The sequence below is a fragment of the Rhodnius prolixus genome, unplaced genomic scaffold (genome assembly GCF_049639745.1).
Source record: "Rhodnius prolixus isolate KJV_2025 unplaced genomic scaffold, Rpr scaffold_4, whole genome shotgun sequence".
Classification (NCBI taxonomy): Eukaryota; Metazoa; Arthropoda; class Insecta; order Hemiptera; family Reduviidae; genus Rhodnius; species Rhodnius prolixus.
In genome coordinates this window covers 1,470,835-1,484,269 of record NW_027411614.1, presented here as the reverse complement: position 1 = coordinate 1,484,269, position 13,435 = coordinate 1,470,835, and the positions used below count along the sequence as shown (strand labels likewise).

Sequence of the window (13,435 nt, the reverse complement as noted above, 5' to 3'; positions counted from 1 at the left end):
GCTCCAATCCTCTTGTACTGTCTCTCGCCTCCTCTGACAATCCTCCAAATAATCAACCTCGCAGACAGAATCGCCAGTGGCTCCGCGACTTTCTTGAGGTCTGAAGACCTAAAGATCATCACATCCCGTAGAGAGTGCTGCCACTGGGTAGTTTCTCTCCTCCTGCTCTTCACGTACCAATTAATCTTAGTACTTACAGATTTACTTATTGTATATATGTAATACAGATAGTAGTGTAGTAACTTAATAAGTTGAAAAAAAGCAAAAAAAAAAAGAGATGTTATTTGCACCAACCTTAACTTGAGATCGGAATTGATTTAAAAAATAAAAATAAATAAATATTGGACTAAAAGAACAACTTTTCCCCATAAATTACCCCAGGGGAAAGTGGAAGGTAATCTGTTGTTTATTTCATCTTGATACCGATTTGATTTTCTCCACTAATTTAGCTGTCCATTTGGGAAGAATCTATAGATTAGCTTTTATTTGGAGGGAGTAGCTGGGAATCTGAAGTGAGCCTCTTGTTAAATCGACTCCATTGCGTGCTGTTAAAAGATCTAAAAAGTGGCTCCCCCCTGGGTGTAAATATTTTTTTTTATTTATTTTACTCTCTCTTACTAGGTAAGTCTAGCAATCATGCCAAACTTTCGTCTTAGATTGTACAGCGGAAGTATCCATTTGTAAGTTTCCGGAGTCTGCTAAAAAGTGTTATTTTAAAAAAATAAAAAAAAACAAAACAGGAAGCTGAAAATTTTATAATTGCATTGGGTCTTTCCTGTGAACCGGAAGTACCACTTCATCAAATCGATTTTTCACTTCCTTTTTTTTTTAAATTTTTTTAAAAATAGCTGTAACGATTTTCTTTACACTTTGTTTATGAATTGTACTGATCGTGGTGAAGAACGTAGACATTGGAACAGTTTTCCAGGGAAATTCGATTAAGAGGGGTGTACTCCCTTTACTGTCCTTGCCTGTCGCTCCCTTGAATCCCTAAAGAATCCCTTGAGCCCTTTCGCTAATGAAATGGGGGAATTGAAATAAATGAGAAGAAGTGTGACTACATTTACTTTCTTCCTAAGGCGAACTATCCTTCCGCCTGCTTACCAAGATAATCACAATAGATTGCATAAAAAGTACATGAGACACTTCCAGGACAAACGCGTGGGCGCCTCAATAGCCAGAGCGGTTATAGGCTAGACCCGCAATGCTAAGATGTATTGTTGGTTTAGTGGGTTCGATTCCCGGTCTTCTAGGCCTTGGATTTTATTTAATAAAAGAAATTTACAGTAAAGTATGTTTCCAGTCGCCTCCGACCACGACACCTAATTTGGTATTTGGACGTAAAGCCCGCCTGAAAAAATAGGCACTACTTTACTTTACTTACTTTGCATGGACAAACGCCCAACCTGTGAATCCACATACTAGACTTTTAACTAGACGATTCGAACTTCTCTCTAGACTTCTTGGACAATCGATCGAAACTTACACTGAACAACAGACGACTTAATCTATACTATGTGATACTCAAACCTGTCTGGACATCTGGAATAAAAGCTTCCAGTATCAAGGAAACCAATCTTTTCAATCAAAAATCCACTCCATCAAATCACTAATACTCCTTTATTTTATTTCTAAGAACTCTACCTTGCACCGAGATCTCCTTTGTTCTTGAAGCTGCAAGAGCCCTGCCATGCCAAGTTTCACGCCACTCAGTTCCCTCTAGATTCATTCCCTAACTTTCAGCAAAAGATCCTCCAAGACAGTTGAAGCACCGGTGGCCACCGTTTACCTTCTTAATGTGGTAAAGTGTCAGTGCATAGCATTTCTTTGGGTGTTTCATCATCAGTGGCTACTCTCATGTTGTTTCATATTGTTATCAACCTACCACTGCATTTGCAAAAAAAATGTATTGCATTTATTAAAATAAATAATGTTTAAAAAAGATAAGGTCCAATAAGTTATTTTCTGCAAACCCACTCACTGGGTTGGTTCCTTGAAAATTACTCCTCCAGTATCTTCTATCTGCCAGATGATAGCACTCCTCCACAAGCCAATAAAATTAATCCATTCCATAACCCTCGGATCTGCCACTTGCTGTCCTTGCCTGTATAAGCTGGAGGTTTTTCATTGTTTCTCCCCTTAATATATAATTTAATTTCATTTGTTTGTACAATTTCTGGAACTATGTCTGGAGGTTATAGTACATAACTGGCTCTCCAATGTATATATGTATATATTTTGTGTATTAAATAAATTTTTATCTTATCTTATCTCTTTGCCTGAGACTTCTATCCCCACATATCGTATTTTCAGGCTATCTTCTCTGCAACTTCCTCAACAAGAATTTCTTTCCAGGATTATTTCGATTAAAGGGACTCTCGATGTAATCAGATTTATCCCATATGTCGCAGAAATTTTACTACAATTGGGAGTTAAAAACTAAACAAATACCTAACCTATTTAATTAGTTTAAAGAGTTCTTCTTCTACTTCTTGTTTTCTCAAGCAATTCTTCTTTAAAGAAAAGGAAAACTAACGGTACAGATAATGTAAAACTAGGCAAAAACTATCACCTTAACTTTACCTCTCTGGTGGTTGCTTTCAAACCAGATAAAATCGTGCAACTGTGAAGAATCAAAGAACACAGAGAAACAGAGGCTATCTAGGTTAGGGAGATAAGGTGATTTCATTAGTTATAGTAGATGTGGTTCTTTTCACTGGATGCTGATGGTGGTGGTGGTGGTGGGGGCAAGATATTTTGTTGATGTTTGTAGAAATGATCATTTTAGTGATGATGATAAAGACAATTTTAGTGAAAATGCTTCTAAATAGTAATAATAAATTTAACCCAACATCTATGCTGTGAACTTTCACTACTTAGCCTTACTAGAAATAGTATTGTAATACATTTTACTATTTCTAGGTTTGTAGTTATCATAAAATCTATGTGAAAGCAAGAATTTCTATTGTTAAGTAATAAAATTGCAAGTTTCATTTTACATTATTATTTTACATAGTAAAATGTAAATAGTTTTTCTATGTAAACATTTATTACTTTCATTTAAGTATGATAACATTGGCCGTGCCTACTTTTCTTATAATGTAAATAGATCTACCCAGAGCGAAGTGGCAATAATTGTTATTGAATTGTTTAAAACGGTGAGTTGGAATTAGCTGTGATGATTTACGTTAAATTCGGAGAATCTTGAGCGAATCTCAAAATGATCTACAACATTTATTTGAAACATTTTCCAAGAGAAATCCATATAAAGATCTCTTTAGAGTAGAGAAAGAGGGACTTTCGTCTAAGTGCCATTCCAGTAAAATGTACCAGTATAACATATATAAAATATTAAAACGATTTAAAAGTAAAACTGATGTTCAAAATTTGAAGAGAATCAGCCGATCACATTATGCAATATGTTTACAGTAAGCAAGCAATTATTTCGAGAATCAATATATTTTTCTAAACTTCATTTACACACAACATACATGTAGGAACATTACATTACGAACACTACAACAATCGTTTTTTTCCAAGCAACTTTATTTATTTAGGAGGGGGTTAAATAAGGTTTTCTAAACTTCAATTTTAGGAATTTTAGGGATTTACTACCTCTAAGTATTTGATTATTAAATTCTAACCAAACTTCCAAGAAGAAAGACAATCAATACACCGGAAAAGCAATTTCAAAGAAAGGCTTTTTCTATAATTTACTGTGAATTAGCCAAACTGATTCATTTGAAGCTGATCTAATGGCGTGCTTAAGCTTAAATGTCAGTTTGGCTTGTAATTTTGTCTTAGTTAATAGTTTGGTTCAGAGGGAATGTGTCGCACTCTATCAACTTTATTATTAAATTGATCTGTTTTTAATGCAATTCTAAGTTACAAGAAAATTCAATTATATTGGTAAATTATGGTAAGAAAAAGTCATGTGAGTGTTCATACGAGATTCTTTTCATGAGAAAGTGAAGTGAAACTGTCGAATATTTGCGAAAACTATTCGAAAACGATCTTAACTCTAAAAAAGATTGCTTGAAAATTCAGTCTTGAATAATTTGTTAGCATTTTTCCTCAATATTTACGTAAGATTAATAATATATTCTAAAAATACGATAAAAAGTTAATAAAATATGAGAAAATAATAAATGATTTAGAAAAATTGATGCACCATTGTTAAATACGCTTTGACCAGCCCACAACTGGTTATCATTGGACGGGGCGTGGCTAAACTACAGGTGGGCATGGCCCGCCCACAGTCTATAACCTTACTGCATTGTGATTGGCCAATACTTTGCACTCAATAATTTCAATGAAATAATTAATTTAAAATTTTTTTTCCAACATTTCTCCCATAGGTATTTGATAAACTTTTGATTTAAACAAGAAAAAAATTTCCCTTTAAAAACAAGTTAAATAAAATTTCTTTTGGTATAATACCTCATGTTTTACCCAATTATCGTTAACACAATCAAAAAAGTTGAGAATTTGTATTGTTTAATCATGAAATAGATAAAAGAGAAATAGGCTAGTTAGCCGCCATTAAATAGGCTGCAAGCTAACTTTATACTCCATCCGGTGGAGAACTCTAGTGGCAATTTCTGTAAACATAAATGCAGTTTCAACACTCACATTTAACCTTTTTGACTACTCACTAGTCTTATATAGAACTGTCTTATACTCACATTTAACCATGTTGACGACTCACGAGACTTAAGTAAGACTATCTTACACTCACATTTAACCGTCTTGACGACTCACGAAACTTAAATAGGACTATCTTACACTCACATTTAACCATTCTGGTGACTCACTAGACTTATATAGTACTATCTTACACTCACATTTAACCATGCTGTGACTCACAAGACTTAAATAGGTTTACCTTACAGTCAAATTTAACCATGATGGTGTCTCACTAGACTTAAATAGGACTATCTTACAGTCACATTTAACCGTCTTGACGACTCACGAAACTTAAATAGGACTATCTTACACTCACATTTAACCGTCTTGACGACTCACGAAACTTATATAGGACTATCTTACACTCACATTTATCCATGCTGTGACTCACAAGACTTAAATAGGTTTACCTTACAGTCAAATTTAACCATGATGGTGACTGCGCACATGGTACTTACTATCAAGGGACTTGACGAGGCTAGACGAGGGGCAAAAGTTTAATCTCTATCTTGTGATAGTCACAAGATCACTACGAATTAGTTGAACAAGGCCAGCCGCCTCCTTTGATCATTGGCTCTGAAGGCTGAAGAAACTTATGTGATTTACTCACTGATTTGTGATTGGTTAGTTTGTTCAGGTTTTGAGAAAGAAGAAATGGAAATGACAATCTAGAGGATGTATCTGTGAGAAGAGCCTGTAAGCATTAGATAGTTTTCGCTTCTGTCACTTTTCTAACCCTCCATTACCACCAGGATTTAGCACCGACGGCTAGCGATATAAAGATGGACTTAAGAAGAAGTTTGTAAGAAGTTTCGATATTCTAAAAAGATGGTACAGGAATAAAAGTGCTCTTTTGTTTTCTGTTCTATTCTATTTTCAATTTTCACATTTACTCTAAATTTTATTTTCCTTGAAAATGCAACTAGTTTTACAGTTTTTACTGATTTTATAAATTTTCCTAATATAATTTCTTCATGAACATTTTAGAAGAATCGTTAGAAATTTCTTGTAGTTTTCCTTTTATTATGATTTCATCACAATGGCTAGCATTTCACTTTTCCAACCAAGTACTTGGGAAATGGAATGTGAAATTTTGGGATAATCGTTTCTCTCTTTGATTATTATCTAGGCTAGATATTAATAGAAGAAAGTAGCAGAAATATGATTGAACCTCTTTCCGGAAGAAGGAAGAGTTATTGGAATCGGCAACACATTTTCGAAGTGGAATATTCACCGGAAATGATTTCTTTTTTTTTTCTAGGCAGGAAAGTGTGATGTATTTTTGGGGGTAGGATATACAAAATTTGGCTAGCGCTTGGCACAATGTTGGGCAATTTTGATCGTTGATAGAGCCATTTTGAAGAACGAGAAACCTTAAATTGATTGTACGAGGGTCGTTTGAAAAGTCCGTGCAAAAATAAAAACTACTTAATTTTTTGGGGTAAACCTTTTTTATTTTTCAACATAGTCTCCTTTTAGGCTTATACACTTCGTCCAACGCTGCTCTAGTTTGTTGATCCCTTCCGAATAATAGGATTTGTCCAAGTCTGAAAAATAGCCATTCGTTTCTGCAATCACCTCCTCGTTTGAATAAAATCTTTTTCCCGCCAGCCATTTCTTCATATTGGGGAACAAATAGTAGTCCGAGGGAGCCAAGTCTGGAGAATAGGAGGGGATGTGAAACGAGTTGGAACCCTATTTCCATTAATTTTGCGACCACAACTGCTGAGGTGTGAGCTGGTGCGTTGTCGTGATGGAAAAGGGCTTTTTTGTGGGCCAATTGTGGGCTTTTTTCTTGCAGCTCGGTTTTCAAACGGTCCAATAACGATGAATAATATGCACCTGTAATAGTTTTACCCTTTTCCAGATAGTCGATGAGGATTATCCCTTGCGAATTCCAAAAGACAGTGTCGCCATAATCTTTCCGGCTGAAGGAACGGTCTTCGCCTTTTTTGGCGCAGATTCCCCCTTGGTAACCCATTGTTTAGATTGTTCTTTGGTCTCAGGAGTGTAGTGATGTATCCATGTTTCATCCACAGTGACAAAACGACGCTTAAAGTCCTGCGGATTCTTCTGGAACAGCTGCAAACCGTCCTTGCAACACTTCACACGATTTCGTTTTTGGTCAAGCGTGAGCAATCGCGGCACCCATCTTGCGGATAGCTTTGTCATGGTCCAAATGTTGATGCAAAATATTATGTACCCGTTCATTCGAGATGCCCACAGCACTAGCAATCTCACGCACCTTCCACTCTTCTGTCATCCATCACCATTTCATGGATTTTATCAATGATTTCTGGAGTAGTAACCTCAACAGGGCGTACAGAACGTTCAGCGTCACTTTTTGCCCATATGGCCACTCCGAAAATTTTGAAACCACTTATAAACTGTACTAATCGAAGGTGCAGAGTAACCATAATGTTTATCAAGCTTCTCTTTAGTCTCCTGAGGAGTTTTGCCTTTCATAAAGTAGTGTTGAATTCAACACACGAAATTCTTTTTCGTCCATTTTTTGAAAATCACTCGACTTCCTCGATTCAAACGAATGCCAAACACAAAGAAATAGACCGATCTGGCTGAAACTTGGTGTGTGTGTTCTTCCAAGAGAAGCTACTAACTAAACATAACCTCGATACGCGCCAGTGGTGCTATCTCTCTGACTTTGCACGCACTTTTCAAACGACCCTCGTATATCGCGTCTTGGTTTTTTGAAGCGTTTTTTTCTCCCCAGGTGTTAGTTGCTAGTAGCTTTTAATGTGCACGTAGACTAACCTGAGAGCCGAAAAGTTTACGCCCATAATCCACACATTTCTTTGGGGGGACTTTCTTTTAAGGGCCAGTTTTTTTTTAGAGCGGTTTTTCCGAAAAACCTCTTTTTTTTTGTGAGTTAAAACCTTGAGAGTAAGAGAAACTGGAGTAGGTGTTCGCTCCAAATAATTATTATTGCTTTGCTCACATCGACGTCATTAATAAAAAGTAGTGAGGAATTTTTATTTTCAACAGATCTTTTTTTTTTTTTGCTCATTGGTGGACATACTTTAGCGATGAGTAAAAAATGAGTTTGTTTTTCTCTTTTTAAAACTTTTCCTGTTTATCTCTCGCCTCACATTCTGAGGAAAATTGCACGACGTTCCGATAATTATTTTTTGCTTGGCGCTCATAAAGTGATATATTTAGCCTTTGACTATACTCTCCCTCCACCCACTTCACCATGGCGTCCAGGTGCTGAGCGGTTGAGCTTTTTAGTACGCTACGCACCCTCAAACTGTTTCAGTTAAAAAGTTCTGTTCAGTTTTCAGCTCCCTTTTTTTTTTTTTAAAGATTAACTTGTTAATGTTTAAATATATATTCTTGAAATCATTGATTTATTTTTACAATTTATTTTTGCTGATATTGTGAATTTAAATTTATTAACATCAAAGTTATTTAATCGTCAAGATGATTTTCATCAATATGGAGAAAATGCTTCGTGGATGTGAGCTGCGCCGTAAAGAAAAACGTAATCATACCGTAAGTATTTTTATAATATATTCATTGGTTGATTACTTGATTGATTGATAAAAAACTTTTGTTGCATCAAGATTATTGCTAAGGTAGAGACAAAATGTTCCATCTAAAAATATGAGTATTCATGGTTTTTGTTTTATAGTACTGAATGTTCATGATATTAAAGACAAAGAGATGTACAAACGATATCGATTTACTGAAAGAGTAATCGATCGCGAGTTCCGCTGGGAAACATGTGGGGGTTCAAGAAGCGTTCTAATTTTCATAAGTGCATTCAATTCCTACAATCGAATAAGCCTTAAAACCATTATTAATGTCGAAACCTAAAGATAACTCAAATACCTCATTTCGATTTTATCCGTCATTGCCCGGCATGTTTTTTTTTTTTTTTTTTTTTGGCATCCCAGGAGACTAAAGAGAAGCTTGATAAACATTATGGTGACTCTGCACCTTCGATTAGAACAATTTATAAGTGGTTTGAAAATTTTCGGAGTGGCCATATGGGCACAAGTGACGCTGAACGTTCTGGACGCCCTGTTGAGTTTACTACTCCAGAAATCATTGATAAAATCCATGATATGGTGATGGATGACAGAAGAGTGGAAGGTGCGTGAAATTGCTAGTGCTGTGGGCATCTCGAATGAACGGGTACATAATATTTTGCATCAACATTTGGACATGACAAAGCTATCCGCAAGATGGGTGCCGCGATTGCTCACGCTTGACCAAAAACGAAATCGTGTGAAGTGTTGCAAGGACGGTTTGCAGCTGTTCCAGAAGAATCCGCAGGACTTTAAGCGTCGTTTCGTCACTGTGGATGAAACATGGATACATCACTACACTCCTGAGACCAAAGAACATCCGGTTTAAGACTTTCATCCATCATCAGAGCTAGATGAATCAGTTGGTTGTAATTTCCGCTTCACTTATATTTCCGTCTTGCACAATACTTCCGTCACAGCACAAGTGAAGTTTAAATCTCTTACGCTAAACCGTGCAATGCTATTGTTAGATCTTCTAGCTGACATAGGAGCCTCTGTACAAGTTGTCTTCTGTGTCTGGCTTATGCTATACATTAATTTGTTTAAACCACATCTGCAATGATGCGCGGTGAAATGATCAACTTCCTGAAAGATTAAGTTAATGCCAATAGCTGCTATTAAACTTTTCCTTACCACACCTGCAACTTATTTTTGCTACCTCTTTAATGACAAGAAATTTTGCCACGCCGTAAAAAAGGGTTCAGGTTTTGTGGGAGTTGCACAGGATCATTTTTTTTGTGTGGGGGGGGGGGACAAGCCCGGGTATCTAGACAAGAAAGATCTTATTTTGGCTACGAATTTCTGAGCAGTTCCCACAACAAATTGCGCTTTGGATGATGGCCAAATTTTGTTGTTGTTGTTTCCTTCAGAAGATGGACCGCAAATCTTGTTTCGAAGTTTCGTCGGTCCCATGTTCCCCCCCCCTCTTCAAATCAATTAAAGATGGGAACTGTTTATGGATAAATATCAACCAATTATCCCGATCTCTCCATTTCTACGAAATAAGAAATATAATCATCGATAAAAGAAAAATTGAATACACCTGAGTAGTTGAATCAAAAATTTTTCTTCTCTTCTTTATTACAGAATCAGTCCGTGACGACCTTCAATTCCTGATTGATGAAATCAATCTGGTGATCGTTTAGCCTATACCACGACCTACATTCTTCTCTTTGACTTATTGAGATCTCTCCCTTGTTCTGAGAGCGCCTCCTAATGCTAGAATATACACCCTTCTTCATTTCACCAGTATTACTTATTCTCTCTTCTTTGTAGCGCAGAGAGAGAGAGAGTGAAAAATTGAATGAAATAACCTTGTTGTTGTTGTTGTTCATTTATTAACGTAAATCAGATCGCAGTCCATTGAGTTTTATTTAGGTCATTCATGATTCTCAAAATTCTTGTATGAGTTCAAATTTATAAAAATAAATCTAGCCAACATTTGCCAACTTAATACTCTCATCGTTCTTATAACCTTAAAATTGATTGAAAAATTTAATCAGTTTTAAAATTTAAATATTTTAAAACTTCTCGCCAGACTACTTGATAAACGTTTGAAACTTAACCTACAAAACAAAAGACTCTTTTTTTTTTTTTTTTTTTTTTTTTTATGATTTAAGGCGCGTCAACATCTATGGTTATTGGCGCCCGGAGCTTTTTCCAGTGCACTGCCGGCCTCCGGACAGTGTTCTCTCTTTACAGACAACACTGTCCATCACCGGACAGTGAGCTGTAAGAAGCTCCTAGGAAGAAAAAATCTAAGGGTCAGCAGCTGGATTCGAACCCGGGACCTCCGCGTGGGAGTCCAGTATGCTAACCACATAGCTAATCCCTCTTATAAGTTATCTGCTGTTACTGCGACCTATTTGGTCATACGGCATCGAAGTATGGGGATCGACTAAAAACGTTCCAATTCTCTGCACATTCACACTGTACAGTCCAAAAATACTACGAAAACTTCTTAATGCTCCATTCAATATTTCTAACCTCACCAACCCATAATGACCTCAATATCCCTTTCATTAACGGACCTTACTAAAACTCGTTTCTTAAAATTTCATTCCTTTACAGCAGCTCATCCTAATCCTTTAATTGAACACTTATATTCTTCCACATTACACAGGTAATCCTCCAAGGAGATTGAAGAGAAGATGGCCCCCGCGACCTACTCTCCTCATAACAGTATAGTGCATCTATTCACATTAATGGAGTGTCGCCACTGGGTGCCTTCTCCAAACTTCATTCAAGACATTACGAGTATATTATATCACATATGCTCTCTTACACTTTTTGGGGATCGACTAAGCGTTCCAACTCACTACGACTCCAGTCATTATAGTCAAAAATACTACGAAAACTTCTTAACGCTCACCATTCACAACGATCTCAAAATCCCTTTCATTACAGATCTTGCTAACACTCGTTTTCTCTCAAATTTCATTCCACTCTACAGCAGCTCATCCCTAACCCTCTCATAGAACGCCTATCTTCCATCCACATTACCAGGTAATCCTCTAAGGAGAAGTTGGCCCCGCGATCTATTCTTATAGTGAGAGCAGTATAGCAAAAGCACGTTACTGGAGTGACATCACTGGGGTCGCCTTCTCCACTCGTGATTTTCACGTACTTTTTTTTTATCATGTTTTTGTCACATTTTCTTGTTGCAACAACCGTTGCAGTGGTAAATTCCAATAAAAGATTTAAAAAAATATATATTTTAAAATGTTTAAACTTTTTTGGGTGAACTGGAATAACTGGTAGGGCTGACGAAATGACAATCAAGGGACCGCTGCATTTACGGACAAATCTCCGACAATCGCACTATCTCTTCCATTATTCGGGATACTTCCTAAAAATTTATTGATTTTTTTGAAAAATTATGAAAAGTATATCAACTAAACTTATGTTTGATACTTCAAGACATACCCCTTAAGATTAGTTTGAGGAGGCAAGAAGTAATGCTTAATAATGCTGAACATTTCCAGTACATCAAACTTCAACTTTAAAGCTCATCTTTCTTAAATCGGGACTACTGTGACTTTATTTGTAATTCTTTCTCCCCTCCTCAAAGGTGATAATTTTAGGGAGCGGTTTTCAGGGGGGGGGGTGCTTCAATTTCTGGTTTTTGTGGAAAACCATGGTTCCGAGTGTGCTTTGATTACTGATGAACATCAGGGACTCTTCAATTTCGGGTTTTGTGGAAAACCATGGTTCGTAGTGTGTTTTGATTACTGATGAATACTGACATGAACACTCAGGCGAGACCATATTCATGATAATTATTTAGTAAAGCAAAAATTCTGCATTTAAATTTATTTGAGTGCAATTTAACAGCCTCGCCTATATTTGAGTGTTGGCGTTGTCTCTCACATATCAATTCATCTCTTTCATTAATGATCTCTGTGATGTAACAGGGCACTGGTACATCACGTCGCACCTTTAGCAGATCTCTTGCCAAGTTTAATTTGGCTCATAGAGAATAGATTTTGTGTGACGTTCAATGTCGGATATTTTTTCTTTTCTTGTTTTAAAATAAACCGTCCAATTGAATTATTTTCATTCGACTTTCCCTTACTGCAGCTTACTCTGGAAACCTTTTTTCAGCATTTTTTTTTTTTTTGCTAAATAATACGCTTTTAGTATCGAAAGTGTTCATAAAGATGGATAGAATACTTTATATAAAGTGAATCATTGAAAAGATCGCTTTGAATTTGGCGCAAAGAATGCGACATTGAATCTGCCAAGATCCCGTGGCAGTAGCATTTTAGTGGCTCATCTTAAGATCACGTCTTTATCCAGCATTATCTTCATAGAAGTGATGTAGCTAATTCGTCCAAATGTGTGTTCAGACAAATTTGTGGATATTTCGGCGGCGAAATATCCTAATAATTTTATGGTTTAAGTGTCCATAAAGGTGGATAATGTAGTTCATTTTTTTTTATCTCTGCATAGTGTTACAAAGGTTATTCTACAATTGCTGTGAATTATAGGGGTGGGCATTTTAATTTAGTGAGGAGGGATAAAAAAGAAGATAATTACTTTAGTGAATTACAAAACATTGTTTTGGAAAATGTTAGTTCACAGTGTGTAAATAATAATAATAATAATAATAATAATAATAATAATAATAATAATAATAATAATAGATTAGATAAGATTATCTGGGTGGGACCTATGCTCCTCGGCACCACAGCCAAAAGAGGCTTATTGTTTTTTGTTTTTTTTCCTATCCCGCGACAAAGGCGTCAAGCCATTTTCTGTCTGGCAGCCCAATATCTTTCATATGGCGTATTCATGCCCTGTAGTGTCGGGCACTCGTTCAAATGGTTAAAAATCATTACGCCGTCATTGCACAATGGGCAAATCGGCGAGTCCCTAATACCTATCTTGTGGAGGTGTGCTTGTATATAGTCGTGCCCTGTAATTCCTCGGAAGAGCACGACAGACTCTTTTTTTCTGGGGAGGCCGTCTTCAGAGGCTTATTGTGCCTTACTCCTTTTTGGATCTAGCAGTTGAAACCTCTCCCACTAAAAAGGTTGAGGACTTTCCCTACTAGTAGTTCTTTTTGCGCTACTATCCTCCTTTGGTCTCCAAAGTTCCAAAGGTTTCATAGCGCAATCGAACAGCCAGTGAAGAGGCCGTTTCCTCCTCAACCTGACCACAATCCTGCACAACAGTTCCGAGCTAATAAGCCCCCGTCC

General features: G+C 36.6%; 1 protein-coding gene across 4 annotated transcripts in view; it reads left to right on the top strand.

The window, feature by feature from the left end:
- The window catches only part of Dyrk2 (Dual-specificity tyrosine phosphorylation-regulated kinase 2), a 391,634-nt gene that overhangs the window by 89,263 nt on the left and 288,936 nt on the right, over positions 1 to 13,435 (top strand). Inside the window, exon 1 of one of the 4 annotated variants that reach the window (XM_074130629.1) lies at positions 8,063 to 8,196. The exons of the other annotated variants lie outside the window; for them this stretch is intronic. Within the exon in view, the coding sequence (XP_073986730.1) occupies positions 8,125 to 8,196 (72 nt within the window). The 5' untranslated portion in view covers positions 8,063 to 8,124. Of the gene's footprint in view, positions 1 to 8,062; positions 8,197 to 13,435 lie in introns of those variants that run through there. 4 annotated transcript variants of the gene reach the window in all.